This window comes from Hypanus sabinus, chromosome 4, assembly GCF_030144855.1.
Source record: "Hypanus sabinus isolate sHypSab1 chromosome 4, sHypSab1.hap1, whole genome shotgun sequence".
NCBI classification, from domain to species: Eukaryota; Metazoa; Chordata; class Chondrichthyes; order Myliobatiformes; family Dasyatidae; genus Hypanus; species Hypanus sabinus.
This window is the reverse complement of record NC_082709.1, coordinates 56,944,189-56,968,479: the sequence shown is the minus strand read 5'-3', so window position 1 is coordinate 56,968,479 and position 24,291 is coordinate 56,944,189. Positions and strand designations below refer to the sequence as shown.

Sequence of the window (24,291 nt, the reverse complement as noted above, 5' to 3'; positions counted from 1 at the left end):
GAGTCAGTACAATTAGCTAATACCCTCATGTGATAACTGATGCCAGAAGTTCACCAGTTTTCTATATTCCATTAATCTGGCATTCTGGGGTCTTTGTGGAGCCAGGCTAGTAGATTTTACAAACTACTGAAATATTATTCATATATTAACATTAAAAAATGTTACATGCAAAATAATACATTTTCCAGTGACCCAAGTTTCAAAGGAGCAAAAGAACTGAGTGTTTAGGTGAGTAAAAGTAGTGAAAAGTGAAAGTAGGGTCTTCTCTTATAATGAACCTAGTTTCATCCCACAACCAAATAATTCCTACCACAAACCACTAGTTAAATTCCTGAGGAGGACTTATGTACTCAGGGCACCTTAATATGAGAATTAAACTAATTGGGCACAGCCAGCTGAGTGGAATTTATCATGTGAATGTTCTTCCTGCCCAGGATGGTCAACACACATCAGGGCATCACGTCCAATCACTTTTTGGGAGATTCATCCAATTTAATTCCACTAAATACATTTTTCCTCCCACATTCCAGCAATTACCATTCCAACTTTACATTAGAAAAATAAAGTTACTGTAGAATTTGAAATATCCAACTTCTTATCCATTTGGTATCAGAGCGAGTTCCCTCCCTAGAGCCTCAACTCCTTCCTGTAGTGTTGGACCTTAACATTCCTCTTCCCTATAAAAGGTTTTTCACTTGTTTAGTAACATTGGCAACTCTGACATCAGTGTATCTCTAATCATTGAATGTCCTGTTGTGTGGTCCTCCATAACCTACCCTTGGACTGTACGTATAACTGAAGTTCAGACCTCCACAGCACAGGCATCCTCACCAGAATTTGGATCAGAAATAAGTTTCTGCTCATCAAACGCCTGGAAAATCCCTCATTACTTCAAGATTCTCACTTGCTGATTACACTACCAAATTTTGTTGTAGTGTAGACACCTCCTACAAAGCCAGACATGGAGACTTCAGTTGGCACACCACTAGCTCCTGAAGCATGTGGGAAGCATTTCCTGAATGCGACTGTTCACAATGTAACAGGGGATCACAGGAATCGTACTACTTACTGAACTCCTCTTTCACCCTCTTTTTCATTTCCAGCTCTTATTTCCAATTACTCCAAATTTCCATTTTAAAGCCTTCATTTAGTTTCCTATTCATTCCTTTAACCAGTTACACCCTCTCCATATACAAAGCATTATAGTAAATACTTACAGTAGAATTAATTTTAACTTAGGAATTTTATGTATTGCACTGTATTTCTCACCAAAACTAATTTCATGATATATGTCAACGATAATAAACCTCATTTTGATTAGTGCTTTTTTAAAAATAGCACGTACCAAAATAAATTAGAAACTTTGAAGCTGCATTTAAGCAGGTTCCATATGTACAGTCGGCCCTCCTTATCCGCGGATTCTGCATGCGCAGATTCAACCAACCGCGGATCGGGAAAACCCGGTTGTTCTCTCTCCAGCACTCATTGTTTGAGCATGTACAAACTATTTTTTCTTGTCATTATTCCCTAAACAATACAGTATAACAACTATTTACATAGCATTTATGTTGTATTAGGTATTATGAGTAATCTAGAAATGACTTAAAAGTACAGGCAGTCCCCGGGTTATGAACAAGTTCCGTTCCTGAGTCCGTCTTTTAGTCGGATTTGAAGTCGGAACAGGTACATCTGGTATTATTTGGTGTCAGTTAGTCAAACGTTTTTCTTAGTATATAGTACATATTTTACCTTTCTATGCACATAAAACACTTAAGAAACATACGTATTTCAATAATTAAACCATTGCGTTGCTTAGTAATAATTGTAGCTTTCATCAGGGCAGGGCCTTTCACATGCTCCATTAAAATTGTTCCGATCGTTGACCGACTGTAGCCTAACGCTTTTCCAATGACCGATGGCGTTTCACCTCTTTCCGATCGCTTTATTACTTCCACCTTACTTTCAATCGTGATCGTGATTATTTTCATGAACAGAAACACCACGGATTCAGAGCTACACCACCAGGTCCTAATGTCCACTGCACTGAGCAGGTTAAATAAAGTCCGGGGTTCCACTGGGTCCTAAGGTCCACCGCACTGAGACAGGTTAAATAAGGGACTTGAGCATCTGTGATTTTTGGTATCCACGGGGGGGGGGGGGGGGTCTCAGAACCAATCCCCCGCGGATAAGGAGGGCCGACTATATTTGCCTAATCAAGGGAGATGCAAATCTATGTTCCCAGCAGCTTTCAAATGGTTTACATTTACAGACACAGGATAATAAACAATGACCCATCATACAGGTGATTAACATTGCCAGGAAGATTAAGATATAGAAAATATCAATTTCAAACGTTTCATTTAAAAGCTATAACCTCTCAATACTCATTAGTAATTTTCCACTCATCATCCCCACTTTAAAGTCATTACTCAGGATTGCAATTCAATCCTCTCTGCGCAAGACTCGTTTGGGAGTTCTCATACAAATTGGCTATGAGCTTGCTGAATCTACAACAATTACATTTCAAAATTACTTCATCACATATAAACTACTTCTATCCTTTGAGCACACTCAAGTTAATGGACATAGGCTGGGAAGAACTAGCTTGGCAAATTAATATTCCAGTTTTGTTAATACTCAACATCAATTAATCTGGAACACAAGAGTTGGGCAGAGCTTCTTTCCAACTGTCAGCAGTTCCTTAATGTTAAGCAAATACAGTCGTCCCTCAGTATCCACGGGGGATTGGTTCCAGGATCCTTGGACGCTCAAGTCCCTTATATAAAATGGCATAGTATTTGGTATAACCTACACACATCCTCCCGTATACTTTAAATCATCTCTAGATTACTTATAATACCTAATACAATGCTATGTAAATACTATGTAAATAGTTGTTTAGGGAATAATGAGAAGAAAAAAGTCCGTACATGTTCAGTACAGATGCAACCATCGTAGCCCTTCTGGGAACGCTGATGCCGCTTTGGCATCAGCCGATGCCGATTCTCCTGTGATCTCTAAGTTCCGGAGGCTGCAGCGCTTTACATAGCTAGCCAGCCATCCCTTACTAGCCTTAAACTCCTTCCTCTCGCTCACAGGTAGTGAACGAACGAGACAAGAGGCAAACAATGCTCAAACAACGAGTGCTGGAGAGAGATAGAGGATCTGTGAAATGGTGGGAGGCTACAGCAGGGTATGCCGACACATCAGTTCATTCATGTGGATTCAGCGTAGTGCTTAGTGTGCGGTAAATTCAAGTTTTGCTTTTTGGAACTTTCTAATTTTTTTTCGAATATTTTTGATCCGCAGTTGGTTGGAACCCATGGATACAAAGGGCCAACTGTACACTGGACAATAACATTAGATCAAGATAATCCTGCATATCAGTTATTTTCTATTGACCTGACAACATCATACTCCTACACCAAATACTAATAGTTTTCCTGCATATGAGCAAGGAGGGGCTGACAAATCACTGGATAGTTCTTTGGCTGCATGAGGTAGCAATGATCAGAATGTGGATATTCATATGCTACTATTACCAAGAAAGAATAATCATATGTGAAGTGTATTCTATTTTAGGAAAATTTCAGCTCAAGAGCACTGATTTTATTCTACATTTTAACCCGTTGTCTAGTTCATGCAAAAAATGGCTGCTGACCTGGAAATATTACAATCGTAGGAGATGGAGAGTGGTAAAAGAGATTTTACTAAGGAGAAGTGGACATGTGCATTTCCTCCTCTTGACCAACAACTTTACCTGGTGTGGTGACAGACTGGATTAGAACACAAAGGTCACAACCATGTCCAGGATCCTGATTGGCATTGGATAAGATTTCCACAGGACCTCGGAGCAGAATTAGGCCATTCTGCCCATTGAGTCTGCTCCACCATTCAATAATGACTGAACTTTTATGCCCTCTTCAGTCTTCTCCCTGTAACCTTTGATGCTCTGTCCAATCAAAAAAAAACTATCAAGCCCTGCCTTAAATACACTAAGTGTCCTGGCCTCCACAGCTGTCTGCAGTAACATTCACCACTTTCCGGTTAAAGGAATTTCTCTACAGCTCTGTTTTAAATGGACACCTCTCTATCCTGCAGTTGTTCCCTCTTGTCCTAGACTTCCCCCACCATGGGAAACATCCTTTCCACATCTACTGCTAGACCTTTCAACATTCAAAGAGTTTCAATGAGATCCCCCCCCCATCCTTCTAAATTCCAGTGAGTATAGACCCAGAGCTACCAAACGTTCCTCCTATGATAACCCTTTCATTCCCAGAATCATCCTTGTGAACCACTTCTGAACCCTCTCCCAGCAAGTCTTTTCTTAGATAAGGAGCCCAAAACTGTTCACATATTCAAGGTGAGACCTCACCAGAGCCTTATAAAGCCTCAGCATCAAATCCCTGCTCTTGCAGTCTAGACCTCTTGAAATGAATGCTAACATTGCATTTGCCTTCCTCACCACCGACGCTACCTGGAAGTTAACCTTTAGGGTATTTTGCACAAGGACTCCCAAGCCCCTTTGCATCTCAGATTTTTGGATTTTCTTCCCATTTAGAAAAAATAGTCTGCACATTTATTTATACTACCAAAGTGCATGACCATGCATTTTTCAACATTGTATTTCATTTGCCACTCTTGCCCATTCTCCTAAGCTGTCCAAGTCTTTCTGCAGCCTACCTGTTTCCTCAACACTATCTGCCCCTCTGCCAATCTTCGTATCATCTGCAAACTTGGCAACAAAGCCATCTATTCCATCATCTAAATCATTGACATACAGCATAAAAAGTGGTCCCAACATGACTCCTGCAGAACACCAGTCATAGACAGCCAACCAGAACAGAATCCTTTTATTACCACTCGCTGCCTGCCACCAATCAGCCAATGCTTCAATCATGCCAGTAACCTTCCTGTAATACCATGGGCTCTTAACTTGGTACACAGCCTCATGCATGGCACTTGTCAAAGGCCTTCTGAAAGTCCAAATATACAACATCCACTGCATGCCCTTTATCTATCCTACTCAAAGAATTCCGACAGATGAATCAGGCAACATTTTCCCTGAAGGAAACCATGCTGACTTTGTCCTATGACACCAAGTTTCAGAAGAACTTTACCCACATCAAGATCAACCACAATGAATTGAGCAACCAGGAGACAATGCAATGTCCTGAACACACCTTCTGTTCATACAGTATTTTATGAAGATGAGAAAAAGATTGGGTTTTTGTTTGTCACATATACATTGAAACATATAGTGAAATGCACAGTGTCAAATCAAAATCCGCAAGGACTGCGCTGGGCAGGCCACAAGTGCCGTCATGCCCCCAGTGCCAACACAGCATGCCCCCAACTCAATAACTTTAACCGCACATCTTTGGAACGTGGGAGGAATCCCATACAGTCACAGGGAGAACATACAAACTCCTTACAGGCAGTGGCAGGAACTGAACCTCAATCTTCCAATGGCTGGTGCTGTAAAGCAATACACTAATCGCTATGCTGCTGTCAGACTGAATGTTTTAAAACTCAACCCAGCTGTCAGAGAATAAATTATGATTAAGTGTGGCTGTGTGATTCATTGTGTGATCTGGAACAAAGGATGTAATAAAGGCACACTATTCCAAGTCTAGTTTAGCATTACAAAAATAGAGTCTTTCAAAAAGTGCCAATTATGCTGTAGAAAGGGGAGATAGGTGGGAAGAAGTTAGCAACAAAGACCAGTGTGGATGCACTGTATAACAATATTGTTCTGTGCATTGTCAGGCAGTATCAATCTTTAACATGAAATGCAAATTTTAATAGCCATCAGTCAGTAGCAACTTCAGAGCTTGAGCTTTGTGAACTCAGGTCTACTCCAGCACTTCATTGGTAACGTTGCTTCACATTCCCAGAACACACATGGTGGAGGAGCTTGAATGTTTAAATGATCGAGAGGTCACCTGAAGGCAATGCTTTTAGTGGGGTCATTAGCAAGGTCAAGGGAGAGGTTAAAAACAGAATGCAAGAAGTGCTCACTGAAGAAGCAGTCAGAAGGCAGCTGTGGCCCAGCTATGAAGGCAAGTGCAACGCAAGTAACATCAGTCATTAAGTCTACTCTGCCACCAACCACGATTGTGTGCCGTCAACTACATGCTAGTGTTCCCACACCAAACCTGACTTATGCATGCTTTTGTCAAATCCCAAGAGTCCAGATCAATGATGGGTTCAGGGCTCTGATACCTGGGGGTTCCTTGCCAAAACTGTGCAGAAAGGCAAGTTTGTGATGGCTCTTGGGAATCAATTTAATGATGATTTCCAGTGCAATTTCCTCAGGAGTTGCATCAGAACTGAGTGGTCCTCTCCAAGAAACCTGGTTTGAGGAACCTTTCTGCAGGTCCTGTCTCACCTGGAGTGAACAGAGGCTGTCCAATTTTCCCTGGTTGGGAAACAGCATCAAGTTGTGGTAAAACATGGAAAGCTAAACATCAGGACTTGGGAGTGTCAGAGGCTTGGCTGATTTCTCTTTCCAGAAATTGTATCCTCCATTGGTCTTCCTTGACACACCGAATTCTTTGAGACATTAATACTATTCTCACTAGCTCCTGGGCTACAATGGCAATTTGTCTTTCCAGACGATAATTTTTCAGGTCATCAATGAACATTCACGCACTCCAGGATGTGACTATCATGACACACCCATAAGGAATAAATATGTAAATAAGTAAATAAATGAAAAGACGGACAGATAGAATTTCCACCCTGCCATCATGGGCACGATCCTGAACCTTATCCTTCCTTGCCACCTTTGTGAGACATCGGTGAGAAATCCAGTTCAGTTTCATTTATCCTGGTTTACAGAGGATATAGTTCTCCATTGTCAGGCAAATCCAAGAAAAGCATCTAGAATTAAAAAATAAGGATTGTTCCTTGTCTACATTGACACAAACCAAGGCATTTAAAAACTTTGTGGACCACCATCTACCCCTCCCCAGAAAACAGTTTCAGAGCCTCAAGGCCTTTGCACCATGATATAAAGATCCTAAATTAATGCCTTCCACAGCCAAACTGGGTGAAAAAAGATTTATCATCTCCATTGTGTTCACTGACCATCACCCTTCGCCTGAACAGAGACGATCTACCGCCCGACTTCAGCCCTGGCATCAACAGGATGGGAAAATTTAAATCATTGACATGATTAAAAAATCATAAAGACTGCCACAACCTCCAGCATGTAGATGATGGCTGCATAATGTCACCTGCTGCACAGGATCTGCAAGTAATACTACTTCTTCCATGTTGCCAAAAATTGTCCTGGTCCATCATTGAACAAAATGTCCTCCAATATCATCCCCAAAACAAATTGGAAACTTCTCTTCCAATACAGCATATCCTGGACTATTTACCAGGATCTGATTAAGACTTGAGCGCCTTCTCCAGGTGTTCAGGTCTAATCTTGGGGATCAAATAAGAGAACCTCTGGATGAATGAAGCTCTCCTCCATAAACTATGTCCAACAACATTTACACCTTACTCTGGGGGTAATGCTCTAGTGGATAAAGCTCTGTACTCTGATGCTCCCAAGATCCAGGTTCTCTTTTCCAGCTCTTGAGACAAACATTACAAGACTCACTCAAATTTACATCAAGCAAAGAAGCATCAACGCCAATGGCAAGGAGAGCAATCCGCCAATTGATTAATGTCCACCAAAACATTGATTAACCAGTAACTCAGCACTGAGGTAGAACAATGGAGGTGGAGAAAGAGGATTAAATCAAGGCTGCAAAACCCACCTCCCTAAACAGTTGCCAAAGAATGAATGCACCCAGACCCGGGCTCCTCAGCTGTCCAAAGGCACACTGAGTCTGCAAGTTTCTTCTACCATTCTGAGAACAGTACAACTTGAAGAACCTTTTTGGGACTGATACTATACCCATATTTTGTCAGCTCTCTATGATTAAGAAATTCAGCGGCTCTCAGAAAGCAATTCAAGGAGTGGTGTTCCCAACACGTTCTCATCTGAATTATCAACATAACTAAAAAAAAAATATGCTGTAATTAACAAAGTTGTTCCTGGGAGTTTGCCATGTTGCTTCCCTTACATAATTATGGCAAAAACTTCATTGTTCAAAAAGAACTTTTACAACAACATGACAACCTAAAGGAACCTCCCTCCAACACGGTTATATATTAGGGATGATGGCTCTCCTCAGTGAGACAGTGAGCCAAATTGATTCCTTGATCTGCAATAATAGTCAGCCCAGTTCAAACAGGCTGCCATTGGAGAACTTGATTGGCCCACTCACTTGAAGAGGATAACCGGTCATTTCTAATTTATTCTGCTGAGCTGTGATATTTTAAATGATTGAAGGGCTCACAATCACTTCTGAAGTTCAAGTGGTAAGATAGTGGTTCTGGTGAGGGACAAAATGTCCATTCCAAGAATGGGAATGAAAATGCAGTGGACTGCTGCTGCAGTTGTGAATTGAACAGGCTGTGCTCAAACCTGCACTGAGTATTGAGGTTCTGGCTACACATGTAACAGTGTGTAGAGTCAAGTCCTATAAACTCAGTCACTCTCCCTCTGTGATTCCCTTGTCCACTCATCCCTCCCCACTCATCTCCCCCCTGACATTTATCCCTGCAAGCGGCCCAAGTGCTTCACCTGCCCATTCCCCTCCTCCCTCACCTTCATTCAGGGCCCAAACAGTCCTTCCAGGTGAGGCAACACTACATCTGCTGATCTGCTGGGGGGAGGGGGGTCTATTGTGTCTGGTGCTCCAATGTGGTCTCCTCTACATTAATGAGACCCATTGTAAACTGGGGGACCACTCTGTCGAGCACCTGTGCTTCATCTGCCAAAGCTGGAACATCCCAGTGGCCAAACATTTCAATTCTAATTCCCATTCTGACATGTCTTTCCGTGGCCTCCTCTTGTACCACACGAGGCCAACATCAGGGTGGAGGAGCAACAACTTATATTCCGTCTGGGTAGCCTCCAACCTGATGGCAGGAGTATAGATTTCTTCTTCTGGTTGCAAACAAAAGTTCCCTCTTCTATTCTCCACTCTGGCCTCTTACCTTTTCTCATCTGCCTATCACCTCCCCAGGTCCTCCCCTCCTTCCCTTTTTCCTATGGTCCACTCTCCTCCACGGTGTCTTCCCCCTTCCTTTCCAAACCTGAAGATGGGGCTTGGCCTGAAATGTCAACTGCTTATTCATTTCTACATTGCTGCCTGACCTGCTGAGGTCCCCCAACATTGTGTGTGTGGTGCTTTAGTTGTTAATTTTTCCAGTCAGGATGGGGTACCATGCAGAGGTGAGGTGTTCCATGCATGGGGAAAGGGTAAAAGGAGATCATGGCTGGGCTCACCCTGTGCCTCCCACTGGCTGGTTATGGAGCTGCATTGATGATGACACCCGAGACGTCCATGGCCAGGACCATCCCACCCTCCTGGTGGAAGCAGGACATGAGAAGGCAGGTGTCCTGCAAGGGGACAAGAATAGTCAGAAATATGGGCTAGAAATAAAACACAAAGAATGGATTCCTCCCATACTATTAATTTCTCACTTCCCTAGCCTGCATCTTGATTTTTTTTGAGGCGGGGAGGAGCGTGGTGGAGGATGTGTTATATATGGCATAGGTTACAGCCCCAGTGGTATCAACTTCCATCATTTCTTATCCCAGCATCAGTGACCTTAAACGTGCAAACTCAGAAAGGCAATGTAGGAATTTCTTCTACAAGGAACACTGCAAGCAAGCTGGATCCTTTCTACACTAAATTCAGCAAGCACTTAGTAATAAGGAACAGATCTTTCACTATCCCTACATATCAAATACAGTCCTTTAGATCAAAACCACTGACGCCTCTGAAATAAAACAAGGGTCTTTGCTTCAATACTGCTGGATCCAACTGTTTAATTTTAATTGTTAAACTACTAAGGAAATAACAATCAATGATCTGCTTGTATTTTAAGTAGCTTTTATGTAGTTAATTTAATATGCCTCTCATTGTTGTCCGAAGTAGAATTCTGGAAGCTTCTTTGTTCTGAATGAGTATTTTCTGATTGGCTGATTTTACTAGAGCAAGTATAATCCAATTAGAAGACACTTATCTATTGAATTTTCCTCAACTCCATATGGTGAGGAAGGCAAATGTGATGTTAGCATTCTTTTCAAGAGGACTAGAATATAAAAGCTAGGATGTAATGTTGAGACTTTGTAAAGCACTGATGAGGCCTCACTTGGAGTACTATGAGCAGTTCTGGGCCCCTTACCTTAGAAAGAATGTGCTGAAACTGGAGAGGGTTCAAAGGAGGTTCACAAAAATGATTCCAGGACTATACTGCTTGTCATATGAAGAGTGTTTGATGGCTCTGGGTCTGTATTCACTAGAATTTAGAAGAATGAGAGGTGACCCAATTGAAAGCCTATTGAATGGAGAAATAGGTTGATAGAGTGGATATGGTAAGGATGTTTCCTATGGTGGGAGTGTCTAGGACAAGAGGACACAGCCTCAAAATAGATGTCCTTTCAGAACAGAGATAAGGAATTTATTTAGCTGGAATGGCTAGAGTGGAATTTGTTGTCACAGGCAGCTGTGGAGGCAAAGTCCTTTTGTATATTTAAAATAGAGGTTGATAGATTCCTGATTGGTCAGGGCATGAAGGGGTATGGGGGGGTTGGAAGGCAGAAGATAGAGGCTGAGGGGAAAAAAACAGATCAGCCATGATGAAATGGTGGAGCAGACTCTATGGGTTAAATGGCCTAATTCTAATCCTATATCTTATGGTTTTAAAAGTAGTTGTATTATGTTAGGCTCCATCTTTTCCTTTAAAGTACTAAGAACCCCATTACTGTTCTGTTTCTGTTCTATTAATTCTTAATAAACAAAAATTTAAGACCTCATCTGACTCCTAAAAGAACCTGGGATTCTAAATACACCAGAATCCTACAAAACCAATGACCTTTATGGCAAACTCATGACTTTATACATTGGGACTCAGAACACTAGATTTTACCACAAATGTTGAAAGATTCCAGTCAGAAGCAAAGAGCATCGGACATTGACGGGGAATGAGAGAGAATTGGCCAGTATCTGACATGCCAAAGGTGTGGCCAAAGAGTTCAGCTCTCCTTTGGAGGCCTACAATCTTAGGGCTCTGGAGATGGGCAGATTGAAGGTTGGTGTCCTGGACTGGTGTGTCGTGGGAGCTGGAAGATCTTTGGCTGTGTGCCCAGAGACCTGAGATCTTTGGGCTGAGAGCTCAGAAAAAGCTATGCAACGGACTTTTAACATCATAAGCCAGCGAGTTGTTTGTTACATCTCCCCTCTCGCTGTGAAACTTCTCTCTTATTGTGGGGGGGTGGAGGGGAAGAGAGAGAACCTGTGGTATGTCGAATACTGGGTGAATGTGTAGTCTTTGGATTACTCCAAGTCTGTCTTTGCTGCTGCCTTGGTCACGCTCGAGTGTTCTGTGGTGGGTGCCAATGCTTTTACCCCCTTCCCCCCATTGGGGAGGGAGGGGGATCATTTCTTGCCGCTTACGCATGGGAGGGAGGAGAGGGAGGGAAGCTGGGGGGGGGAACTAACATTTAACTGTCATTCATTTTTTGGGGCACTCCTCTGTTTTAGTGAATAGTTGTGAAGAAAAAGTATTTCAGGATGTATATTGTATACATTTCTCTAACAGTAAATGTACTTTTGAAACCTTTAAAGAATCAGATGCTTTGTGTGATCTGTTTGCCATCAACTGCATTAAGTAGCAAAAAGATAGCGTGTCCAAAGAAACCGAGACACAAAAGTAGCTTGGGAGGTGGCAATATTTGGAGATGGGCACAAAAAAGAACTGCACAAATCTCCTGGTTATCAAAAAGTTGTTCAAAGAGACAAACTCCCCATTATAGAATGAATATAGTTCAGTGAGGCATGTAGATTTTCTCAAACAAACGTTAAGGGATGGGAGTGCAGAGGAAACTGTTGCTGAAGGAAGAGATTTAATTATATATTTATAATGGATATTTCTGAATGGGCTTCATGTGACTGTTTCTTTTTCCTCCCATAGTGAGCAACTTCTACACAATCCCAAAACATTCGTAAAATTGCTGATTAACTGTACATAGTTTGGAGACTCAAACTGGCTCAAAGACCACCAGACATTCCTTTGTGACAATTTGGGAAACATTAAGTACATCACTTAACGCAGATATCCAGAACTGTAGATACACTGATTCTGACCACACTCTTCACAGATGCACTAACTCACCAAGATATCTGACTTCCTTGCTCAGTTGTTTCGCTTTTGCCATGGGAAGGTCAAGGGTTCCAGCTTTACTTCAGAAACTTGAAGTGCATAATTATGGCACACTGTCAAATGGTATCAATTATAATCAATTTTTAGATGAATATCTCAGGGCACTATTCTTTAGTTAACTGGCGAATATTTACTTTCACCTCTGGATCAGGTAATTACTCCATTGTTACAATCTCTTTTTGGGTGATAGTCATATAGAAAAGTTACCTTCTGTGAAGTTTACATCAAAAAAGATACACTGCAGGAATATTTGATTGATTGTAATGAAGAGCACAATCAAGGTCCCATGGTTGCAGAGCATTGCCTAATTGTTGGAATTAATTAGAAGACTTCAAAAAGGAAATGCAAGAAACGCCTATAAACAAAAACTTGGGGATATGAAGAAAGAATAAGTAGTAGATTGCTTTTCAATACTGACACTGATTCAATAAATGAAATGCCTTACATCGTTTCACATCAATACACTTTAGATTACATAATTGGCGGTAAAATACTGAGTAATATCTCGAGAAGATCCAGAAAAGGTGCCAATATGACATTTATTCTGCAATATTTTCAACAGTTAAGTTGCAAACAAACTCTTCCAGAAAATAAAATAAATGAATTAAACAAAATATTGTTCATATTTTACTTTCTACTCCTGTGTAAACTTTTAATATCACACCATTTAACAATGTTTTCCAAAAATCCAATACACTCTAAACTGCACACTGGTTTGGTGTTGCTGTGATAGATCTGACCACCACATAAGAATTTGCTGTAACATAGCATGTTGTATATTTTCATGTTACTGTGTTATACCTGTTACTTTGTTTTCCTCTCCCAAGGCTGCGTTCAGAAGTCAGACACAGGCTTGTAGTCGAGTTTGTAGCTGAGCTTTGGCCGGGGGGGGGGGGGGGGGAGGGGATGTGTGCTGCAGGGTCAATGGTTTTGAAACTCATATCAGTGACAATGCAATAAAGCATTCCAGAGAGTACGGCAAAGGATGGGGAAAGAACAGGACAATATGTTCGGAAGGGACTTGGGAGAAGTTGGCTCAGCATTTTAATGATAAGAGGGATATGGAAATTGTAGCTTTAGTGGATATAGGGCATGTTTGAAAAACAAAGACTGTATTGTGTGCTGAACAGAAGGGATTTAAAGACAAGGATTCAGGTATTTACTTGCTTGCAACTCCCTAGTCAGTACTGCAGATCCAAAAATCACATTGACTTGGGAGTGTCCCAAGATGAGCATCTGGTCCAAGTTACCTTGCAATGATCCAAAAGGTGCATTGTATCCAGAATGGTATGACTGCTTGGGTCCCCCAACACCAAAATGAAATGGGGATGTAAAACAAGAGAGAAAACCCTCAGGTTGAATTTCACAATCAATGCAACTTGGGTCACAAATACAGTTTATTTCATGTTCAGTCAATTATTATTTTTCTTTTTTATATATAAAAAAAATCACATGCCACTGAAAAATCCTAGGGGCAACCAATTTAATTGCCAGGCAAGTGCAAGAAACTCTACATGTAGTGGCAGTGATGGAACGCTGGGTACTGTTACTTTAGTCAGCTATGTATTGCTGCTTTTGGGAGCAAGCTTGCACAAATTGACAGCTGTATACTCTGCCACTCAAAAAGCGAATAATATCCTTCAGCCTAAAAGCACTTCGGAATATTCTGAAATGCTTATGAATGGTGCTATAGAAATTAATATTTACCATTTCCAAAACTCACCTTCTGGTTTGATGTCCATTTGGTTGGTCTGATTTTATTCATGAAGCACTGGGTCATATTTTGCAATGCTAATAGCAGCGTTATATTAAAACCAATAGTTGTTGATGCTCTGCAGCACAGACTGGTAAAAAGTGTTCTTTCAAAAAAATGGGGGGGGGGGGTGAATGTGTTCAAAAACAATAGGCACAAAGCAACAATCAATCTCCTTATAGAAGGGTAGAACACCAGGAGGAAGCAGGGTCTTTGAATTAGTTTGAAGAGAATCTAGCTGGCACAGGATGAATGGCCTCTGATCATTCCTGCTGAGTACTTGAAGGAGGGTGGCTTGAACAAGTCCAAGGTAAGAGTGAATACACAGATCTAACCGAACCGCTAAAGCAACCTGAAAAAAAGCATCTTTTTAGGGAACAAGATTGCTTTCAATTGGCTTCAGGACTCTATTCAACCTCTCTGGTTTCATTTAGACATGCCGTCTCCAGTGGATGACAAAAACAGCCTCTTTAAGTGTCAATGTCAAATGTTAGACCTGTCAACATTTTTCTAGTCTGATTATCAAAAGGCAGAGGAAATTGTACAGCTCAGAACTCAATTTGCAAATTAGATAGAGCAAAGCACACATAAAACTGAGACAGAATCCAGACTTTCTTTCCAGCATACTGTTTGCTCACAAAGGGACTTCTTGTTGCAAAAGAAAAGGAATCTATTACCTTGTGATATCATCAAATACACCGTAGCCCATTTTTTTGTCTTGTGCCCACTGGCCAATGAACATGCTGGGACAGGACGACGTCAGCTTTCCACTTCGGAGCAAGCCATGCCCATGACGCATATTATCTTGAAAATTTCCCTCATACACCTCTCCTGTGGCATACCTGTGAGGAAAGTATTGGGGGAAAGGGGGAAGGAGTGGAAATTGGGGAGAAAGGGTGTGAGGTCAAGGTAGCCAGGAAAGGAAGATCAGAGATCACTTATTATAGAGCTACCACAGAAAAGCAATCAGGCATGTACAAGAGCAAAACATCACTGGACAGTCACCAATTTTTTTCTTCTTTCAAGTTTGGGATCTTCTTTAAACATGTTGAATGCAGCAAATGAACAAAAAGTTAATTTTTTTAAAAGTTAGTGGCTGAATGGATTCATTTACACTGTGGACATTGTGACAAAAGATCAATAGCCCAGGGCACTTCCACTGCTCCTAAATCAGTATAAAAAGAGTACACCATTCAGCTGTAATCTGTATCATATCTATTCTGTCTGCAGCTGATCTACACATCATCTTCATCTCTTGGTGCCTAAAGATCCTGTCTAACCGTATTATAACATTTATTTTATTAAGGAACTTTTGCCAAGTGTCCCAAATTCTGAACACCAATCTCAATTCACAGACGCTTGTGACAATGTTGCAGTTACCCTACCCAATGTAGGAAAATATTTTTAAGAAGTGTCAAAAAGAGGCCAGAAAATAGCATTAGCAGACAAGATTACAGACACATGTATCAAGTGTAAAAAGGGTAACCAGGGAAAGAACGAGTCCCCTTATACATCACAGGGGACATCCATGTGTGAAGCCAGGAGATGTGGGCAAGGTTGTAAATGAAAATTAAAACAGGAAATACTTGACAGGTTAGGCAACATCTGTGGGAAGAGAAACAAGTAGTGTTTCAGATCAAAGTTCCTTCATCAGAAATGAGAAGAATTAATATTTCTCATCTGTACTCACCAAGGAGAAAGATGTGGCAAATGGAAAATTCAAGGTGAGGGACTGTAATACTATGGAGGATGTTAGCATTAAAGTGGAAGTACAAGATGTCTTGCAGCATCTACTGTCTCCTTAATGCTGAGATGCTCCAAATCTACAGAACCTGATGAACTGTATCCCAGGCTGCTAAGGGAGACAAAATAGGAAATTGCTGGGGCTCTGTCAGAGATTCTTGCACTTTCATCAGCAATAGGTGAGGTGACTGATGGCTGAAAGACGGTAAGGAGGAAAGCTAGGAAACCAGGTGATGCAGGGGAGCAAGTCTTCCATTAGTAGGAAAGCAAACTGTAAAAAAGTAAAAACACAGGATTTATCTGTATTTGGAAAGGTATGGCTTGAGTAGGAATAGTTGGCACAGTTTTGTTCATGGGAAATGCTTCCTCAGTAATTTGATAGTGTTTTGTTTGGAGAGATAATCAAGCACACTGATGAGTGTACAGTAGTAGTTGGATAGCCTCTACTGATAAAGTCCTGTACGGTAACCTGACCCTAACATTGGACTGAGGAATCCAATGCAAGCTAGCAAAGTAGATCCAAAACTGGCTTATTATGAGGAAGGCAATTGCTTATCTCATTAGAATTCTATGATCAATGGTGTTGAGACCTTTGATAGTCGTGATGTATATTAATGACTTGGATGTGAATGCAGGAGGTTTGATTAATAAATTTGCAATTCACAGGAAAATTGATGATGTGTGAAAACAACACAACAGGGGTCATCTAAGGCTACAGCAGGATACAGATTAGCTGGAAAGTTAGGGAGAGCCATGGCAACTGGAATTTAATCCTGACAGATGTGAGATAATGCATTTTGGGAGGGCATACAAGGGTAAGGCATATACAGTCAATAGCAAGGTCCTAGGGAGTATTTATTAAAAGGGGCGTTGGAGTACATGTCCCTGAAAGTGGCAGCACAGGTAGAAAGGGTGGTGAAGTCAGCATTCTGGTCATTTGCCTATAATAAAACATGGGATAAAATACAAGAGCTGGAACCTCATGCTGCAACTATATGATACATTGGTTAAACTACACAAAGTATTTTTATATGTTCTCATCAATACACTGCAGGAAGGGCATGATTGCACTGGAGGAGCTTCACATGATGCTGCCTGGATTGGAGGATTAGGTTATGGAGAGATTGGATCCCTGAGGCAGAAGGTTAACTTGATAGGAGGTACAACCTGTTTACTTCATTTTACAAATTACATTCTGTATCATTTGCTCACCCATTCACTTAATCTGCCTCTAGTCTGGAAACCCCTCTATCCACCCAACTCATACTGCTACCCAGGTTTGTAACATCAGCAAATGTTGTTTGATAACATTTACTCCCCTCATCCGAATCACTAATGTTGATTGAGAACAACTAGGACCTGGTTTTTATCCCGAGATACAACAACCCGTCTCAAAAATAATCTGTTTTTAACCGTACATTGTTTTATCAGACAGGTAATTTTTAACCTACACATATTCTCATTCAACAAAATTGGAGCATGTGAGATTAGTTTGTAACTACATCTTAAAAGTTCACATACAAGGCTCGTCTCCATCCTTCTAGTTACAGCCTCAAAAATCAAACTCCAAACTATTTGTCAAAAAGGAGCTCACTTCCATAAATCCATGCTGACTCTGCCCAGCGTTACAGTAATGCCCTGCCACCACAGTTATAGGCTGTTACTTCCCTAATACAGGTTAAATGGTCTTCAGCTTTTCCAAGTTTTTCTAGCCTTCCTGTTCCAGACTATGGAACTTTGGAAGATAATGACCAATATTTCCACTATGCCAAAGGTCACCTTTTTCAAAGCCTTGCAGTCTAGGTCACTCAGTCATGAGGATTGAGTATAGGAGTAAAGAGGTCCTTCTGCAGCTGTACAGGGCCCTGGTGAGACCCCACCTGGAGTATTGTGTGCAGTTTTGGTCTCCAAATTTGAGGAAGGACATTCTTGCTATTGAGGGAGTGCAGCGTAGGTTCACAAGGTTAATTCCCGGAATGGCGGGACTGTCACATGTTGAAAGATTGGAGCGACTGGGCCTGTATACACTGGAATTTAGAAGGATGAGAGGGGATCTGATTGAGACATATAAGATTATTAAGGGATTGGACACACTGGAGGCAGGAAGCATGTTCCCGCTGATGGGCGAGTCCAGATCTAGAGGCCACAGTTTAAGAATAAGGGGTAGGCCATTTAGAACAGAGATGCAGAAAAACTTTTTCACCCAGAGAGTGGTGGATATGTGGAATGCTCTGCCCCAGAAGGCAGTGGAGGCCAAGTCTCTGGATGCATTCAAGAGAGAGTTAGATAGAGCTCTTATAGATAGCGGGGTCAAGGGATATGGGGAGAGGGCAGGAACGGGGTACTGATTGTGTATGATCAGCCATGATGACAGTGAATGGTGGTGCTGGCTAGCAGGGCCGAATGGCCTACTCCTGCACCTATTGTCTATTTTAAAAATTGACTTTCAAATCCACAAATTACTTCCACTTTTTCCAATCATGTTAATTTACTCTGGCTCCTCATTTTCCCTTGGCTGCCTGTTCTTCACAGTTTTGTTGCATCTTCTATGAAGACAGATGTGAAACATTTAACTTCCCAGTCATTTTCAATTGAAGCAAGAGGCGGAGAGTGAAGAAGTAAAGGCATCTCGGAGAGAAGCCATTTAAAAAAAAAACTGTTCAGGGCAAAGAGGCTAGACTGCGCAGGCGCGTGACATAGCGCGCCATATGTTTAAAAAGGAGAGGAATTTTTCAATGGTCTTTTACATCGAAGCAAGAGGCGGAGAACGAAGCAGTAAAGACATCTCAGAGAGAAGCCTTTTTTTAAAAATTTGATCCGGGCAAAGAAGTTAGACTGCACAGGCGCATGATGTAGCACGTCAAAGGTTTAAAATAAAAAGACTGCCATATACAGCGGCCATTGTCGTAGATTGGAGTGGACTGAGACAGAGTGAGACGGCTTTGGCTCAACAGGCTTCGGTGTGAACAGGCAGAGGCGAGGGTAGGTCCCCAGTAAATTTTGTTTTGTTCATTTAGAATAGAGAGAATGCCAGGCAGGATGTGGGAAGTCAGGGAGACCTCCGATATCCCCAACAGTGACACCTGCAAGCTGCAGTCCCTAACAAACCGCATTAGGGAACTGGAGCAGGAGCTGGATGACCTCTGGATCATTCGGGAGAATCAGAAGTTTAAAGATAGTAGCTACAGGTAGGCAGTTACGCCAAAGGAGCAGTGCACAGGTAATTGGGTTACCATTAGGCAAGGGAAGGGGAAAAGACAGACAGAGCAGGCTCCCGTGGCCATTCCCCTCAACAAGTATACCGATTTGGATGTTGTTCGGGGGTGGGGGGGGGAATGACTTTCCTGGGACAAGCTGCAGAAGCTGGATCTCTGGCACTGAGTCCGGTTCTGCAGTGCAGAAGGGAGGGGGGAAGAATAGGAGACTTGATAGTTAGAGGTACAGACAGGAGGTTCTGTGGTCGCGACAGAGACTCCCGGATGGTTTGTTGCCTCCCGGGTGCCAGGGTCAGGAATGTCTCTGATCGCATGCACAGCATTCTGAAATAGAAGGGTGAGCAGCCAGACGTCATGGTACACACCGGTACCAATGATGTACAAAGAAAGAGAGAGGAGCGTTTGAAGAGTGAGTATAGAGAGCTTGATAGGAAGTTAAAAAGCAGGACCTCGAGGGTGGTAATCTCAGGATTGCTACCTGTGCCATGTGCCAGTGAGGGTAAGAATAGGATGCTCTGGAGGATGTACACGTGGCTGAGGAACTGGTGTAGGGGGCAGGGTTTCAAATTTCAGGTTCACTGGGACCTCTTCTGGGGCAGGTGGGACCTGTACAAGAGAGACGGGTTACACCTGAACTACAGGGGGGACCAATATCCTTGAAGGGAGGTTTGTTATCTTCATCTAGGTTTCCAGGGGGATGGGAACCAGAGCGAGAGTAGATAGTGGAACGGGAGTGAAAATAAATTATGTTAAAGTGTCATGCAAAGTCACAAATAGAAGGGTTGTGTGTGGTGGTAATAATCTTCTGAGGTGTGTCTATTTCAATGTGAGGAGTATTGTGGGGAAGGCTGACGAGCTGAGGGCATGGATTGACATGTGGAATTATGACACTGTAGTCATTAATGAAACTTGGCTACAGGAGGGGCAGGACTGGCAGCTTAATGTTCCAGGGTTCCAATGTTTCAGACGTGATAGAGGTAGAGGAATGAAGGTTGGGGGGGGTGGAGTGGCATTGCTAGTCAGGGAAAATGTTACAGCAGTGCTCAGGCAGGACAGGTTAGAGGGCTTGTCTAATGAGGCCACATGGGTGGAGCTGAGGAACAGGAAAGGTATGACCACATTAATGTGGTTGTATTATAGACCACCCAATAGTCAGTGAGAATTGGAGGAGCAAATCTGCAGAGAGGTAGCAGACAACTGCAGGAAACAAAGTTGTGACAGTAGGGGATTTTAATTTTCCGCATATTGATTGGGACTCCCATACAGTTAAAGGTTAGAGTTTGTAAAATGTGTTCAGGGAAGTTTTCTAAATCAATATATAGAGGTACCGACTAGAGAGGATGCAATATTAGATCTTCTAATAGGAAACGAGTTTGGACAGGTGACGGAAGTGTGTGTAGGGGAACACTTTGGTTGCAGTGATCATAACACCATTTGTTTCAGCTTGATCATGGATAAAGATAGATCTGGTCCTCGGGTTGAGGTTCTAAACTGGAAAAAGACCAAATTTGCAGAACTGAGAAAAGATCTAAAAAGCGTGGATTGGGACAGGTTGTTCTCTGGCAAGGATGTTGTTGGTAAGTGGGAGGCCTTCAAAGGAGAAATTTTGAGAGTGCAGAGTTTGGATGTTCCTGTCAGGATTAAAGGCAAAGTGAGTAAGAATAAGGAACTTTGCTTCTCTAGGGATATTGGAACTCTGATAAAGAAGGAGAGAGATGTATGACATGTATAGGAAACAGGGAGCAAACTAGGTACTTGAGGAGTATAAAAAGTGCAAAAAAATACTTAAGAAAGAAATCAGGAGGGCTAAAAGACAACATGAGGTAGCTTTGACAGTCAGGGTGAAGGATAATCCAAAGAACTTCTACAGGTATATTAAGAACAAAAGGATAGTAAGGGATAAAATTGGTCCTCTTGAAGATCAGAGTGGTCAATTATGTATGGAACCAAAAGAAATGGGGGAGATCTTAAATTGTATTTTTGCGTCTGTATTTACTAAGGAAACTGGCATGGAGTCAACGGAAATGAGGCAAACAAGTAGTGAGGTCATGGAACCTATACAGATTGAAGAAGAGGAGGTGCTTGTTGTCTTGAGGCAATCAGAGTAGATAAATCCCCAGGACCTGACAAGGTATTCCCTCGGACCTTGAAGGAGACTAGAATTGAAATTGCAGGGGCCCTGGAAGATATATTTAAAATGTTGGTATCTACGGGTGAAGTGCCGGAGGATTGGAGGATAGCTCATGTTGTTCCATTGTTAAAAAAATGGCTCAAAAAGTAATCCAGAAAATTATAGGCCGGTAAGTTTGACGTCTGTAGTAGGTAAATTATTGGAAGGAGTACTTACAGATAGGATCTACGAGTACTTGGATGGACAGGGACTTATTAGGGGGAGTCAACATGGCTTTGTGCATGGTAGGTCATGTTTAACAAATCTATTAGAGTTTTGAGGAGGTGACCAGGAAAGTGGATGAAGGGGAGGCAGTGGAAGTTGTCTACATGGACTTCAGTAAGGCCTTTGACAAGGTCCCGCATGGGAGGTTAGTTAGGTAGATTCAGTCACTAGGTATACATGGTGAGGTAGTAAATTGGATTAGACATTGGTTCAATGGGAGAAGTCAGAGTGGTAGTGGAGGATTGCTTCTCTGAGTGGAGGACTGTGACTAGTGGCGTGCCACAGGGATCAGTGCTGGGTCCATTGTTATTTGTCATCTATATCAATGATCTGGATGATAATGGGGTAAATTGGATCAGCAAAATTGCTGATGATACAAAGATTGGAGGTGTAGTGGACAGCGAGGAAGGCGTTCAAAGCTTACAAAGGGATCTGGACCAACTGGAAAAATGGGCTAAAAAATGGCAGATAGAGTTTAACACAGACAAGTGTGAGGTATTGCACTTTGGAAGGAAAAACCAAGGTAGAACATACAAGGTAAATGGTAGGACTCTGAGGAGTGAGGTAGAATAGAGGGATCTAGGAATACAGATACAAAATTCTAAAAGTGGCGTCACAGGTAGATAGGGTCATAAAGAGAGGTTTTGGTACATTGGCCTTTATAAATCAAAGTATTGAGTATAAGAATTGGAATGTTATGGTGAGGTTGTATAAGGCATTGGTGAGGCCGAATTTGGAGTACTGTGTACAGTTTTGGCCTCTGAATTACAGGAAGGATATTAATAAGGTTGAAAGAGTGCAGAGAAGGTTTACAAGGATGTTGCTGGGACTTGAGAAACTGAGTTACAGAGAAAGGTTGAATATGTTAGGACTTTATTCCCTGGAGTGTAGAAGAATGAGGGGAGATTTGATAGAGGTATATAAAATTATGATGGGTATAGACAGAGTGAATGCAAGCAGGCTTTTTCCACTGAGGCTAGGGAAGAAAAAATCCAGAGGACATGGGTTAAGGGTGAAGGGGATAAAGTTTAAAGGGAACATTAGGGGGGCTTCTTCACACAGAGAGTGGTGGGAGTGTGGAATGAGCTGCCAGATGAAGTTGTAAATGCAGGCTCACTTTTAACATTTAAGAAAAACTTGGACACAGGTACATGGATGAGGGGTGTATGGAGGGATGTGGGCCAGGTACAGGTCAGTGGGACTAGGCAGAAAAATGGTTTGGCGCAGCCAAGAAGGGCCAAAAGGCCTGTTTCTATGCTGTAATGTTATATGGTTCCACTCTAGCTTCTTGCTGTAAGGGACCCACATTATCTATAGAAGAGTTCACAGTTTGATTTAATATTCTTACTAGATTATTCTTATATTTCACCTTCCCAGCCCAAATTTGCTACATTTTCTTGTTTATTGCACCTTTGGCAATTTCTTTTCTCCTAAGACTTGTACTTAACTTTTCTTGTTAGTCACATTCACACCATTTTTCAACTGGATTTTTATGCCTAAAAGGATGAATTATTTCTCTAAATATCTCTGCTTGCTTAGCTCAGCTCTTATAAAAGAGCATTCTGTAATATTTAAATCCCAAATCTGATAATTTAAAAGAATCTCATCTCTATAATACCCTTTAGATCAGACCAATTTAGTTCTATTTGCAGAGTTAATCTTGTCACAAATTCTTCACGCATTCCAATAAGGAGCCTTCAATTTTGTGATCTCATCTTTCTTTCCCTGTTCTGACCAAGATACAATCTGTTGTTTGTATGGGTTGTCTCCGACTCACATTGCTCTATATTTTTGTGTTATGCTTCCTTCTCAACCTTCTAAATTTCATGTCACCCAACCCTCCCTATGTTGCCCTTAAGGCACTTATTTAGCTTTATTACATTTTCACTTTAGTAATTTGTTTGCAATTATTTTTTAGTTAAAGTTAAGTTTGTTGAAGGTAAATTCATAGTCTGTGATGTATTGCGGCATGTGATGACGTCACACCCGGTTTCGTCGTGTCTTGTGGGTAAATACCGGTTTGGAGAAACGGGAAGGCGGGGGCTTGCGTGTGCAGGATCAGCGCGAGAGAAGTTCCATTTCTACACACTAAGAAACATCATAGAAGCAACGCCGTAAGTTCATGACAGTCGATATGTTGAAGTAAAAATGTTAACGCTGTTTCTGTTAAAAGAAATGATGGTTGATAAAATTTATTTTCTTGTGCTATTGTAAGTGTTGCTGGAAAGTTTGTGTTGAAGTGTACTTAAAGCTATTAATGGCGTAGGTAGATTCTGACTGTACTACTTTAATGAGACTTTAATGTAATATAGTTTGTTGTAGTTTTACTTTTACAAGTATTTATAACGTAAATGTGATGCCAAGAAGGAAAGAGATACTGTATATATTTTGTATTGTTTTATCAACAGTTTTCACCATATGTTAATATGGAAGAGCGAACAGTAAATGGTTAATCTTACTGCGATCCTGTCTTCATTGACTTTGGTTTAACTTGGTGTTAGTTCAGAGTTTCTACACCCTGCACGAGAACACTACACTCCCCTTCTACTGCTTCGTTTAAGGCACAATTATACAATTTGCTAGATCACTGATTACAGCTCGGTTCAGATGAAGCCTGGCCAGCAGAATAGCTCTTTCTTTCCCCACCCCTGGTGCAGATGTCTCACAAGTTGGAACACAAAGTCAGCTAAGTTACTGGCCTAATAGCTTGAGTGTAAATTCAGAAAAATAGAATATTTTTGTTTTGGACTCCAATTGTTCAAATGCTCTTAGCAGAACCTTTTCATTCCTAGCAATGTCACTGGTTCCCAAATGGATCTTGACAATTGTTTCCCCTTCCTGTCCTGGTATCAAACAGGCTACACAGCATTTGGGACCTCAAGCACACT

At 41.6% G+C, this 24,291-nt stretch overlaps 1 protein-coding gene across 1 annotated transcript in view; it reads right to left on the bottom strand.

Annotated features, from left to right (window-relative positions):
* als2b (alsin Rho guanine nucleotide exchange factor ALS2 b) overlaps positions 1 to 24,291 on the bottom strand; it is a 155,336-nt gene that overhangs the window by 38,788 nt on the left and 92,257 nt on the right. Inside the window, exon 20 of the mRNA XM_059967134.1 lies at positions 14,728 to 14,892. Within this exon, the coding sequence (XP_059823117.1) occupies positions 14,728 to 14,892 (165 nt within the window). The remainder of the gene's footprint in view (positions 1 to 14,727; positions 14,893 to 24,291) is intronic.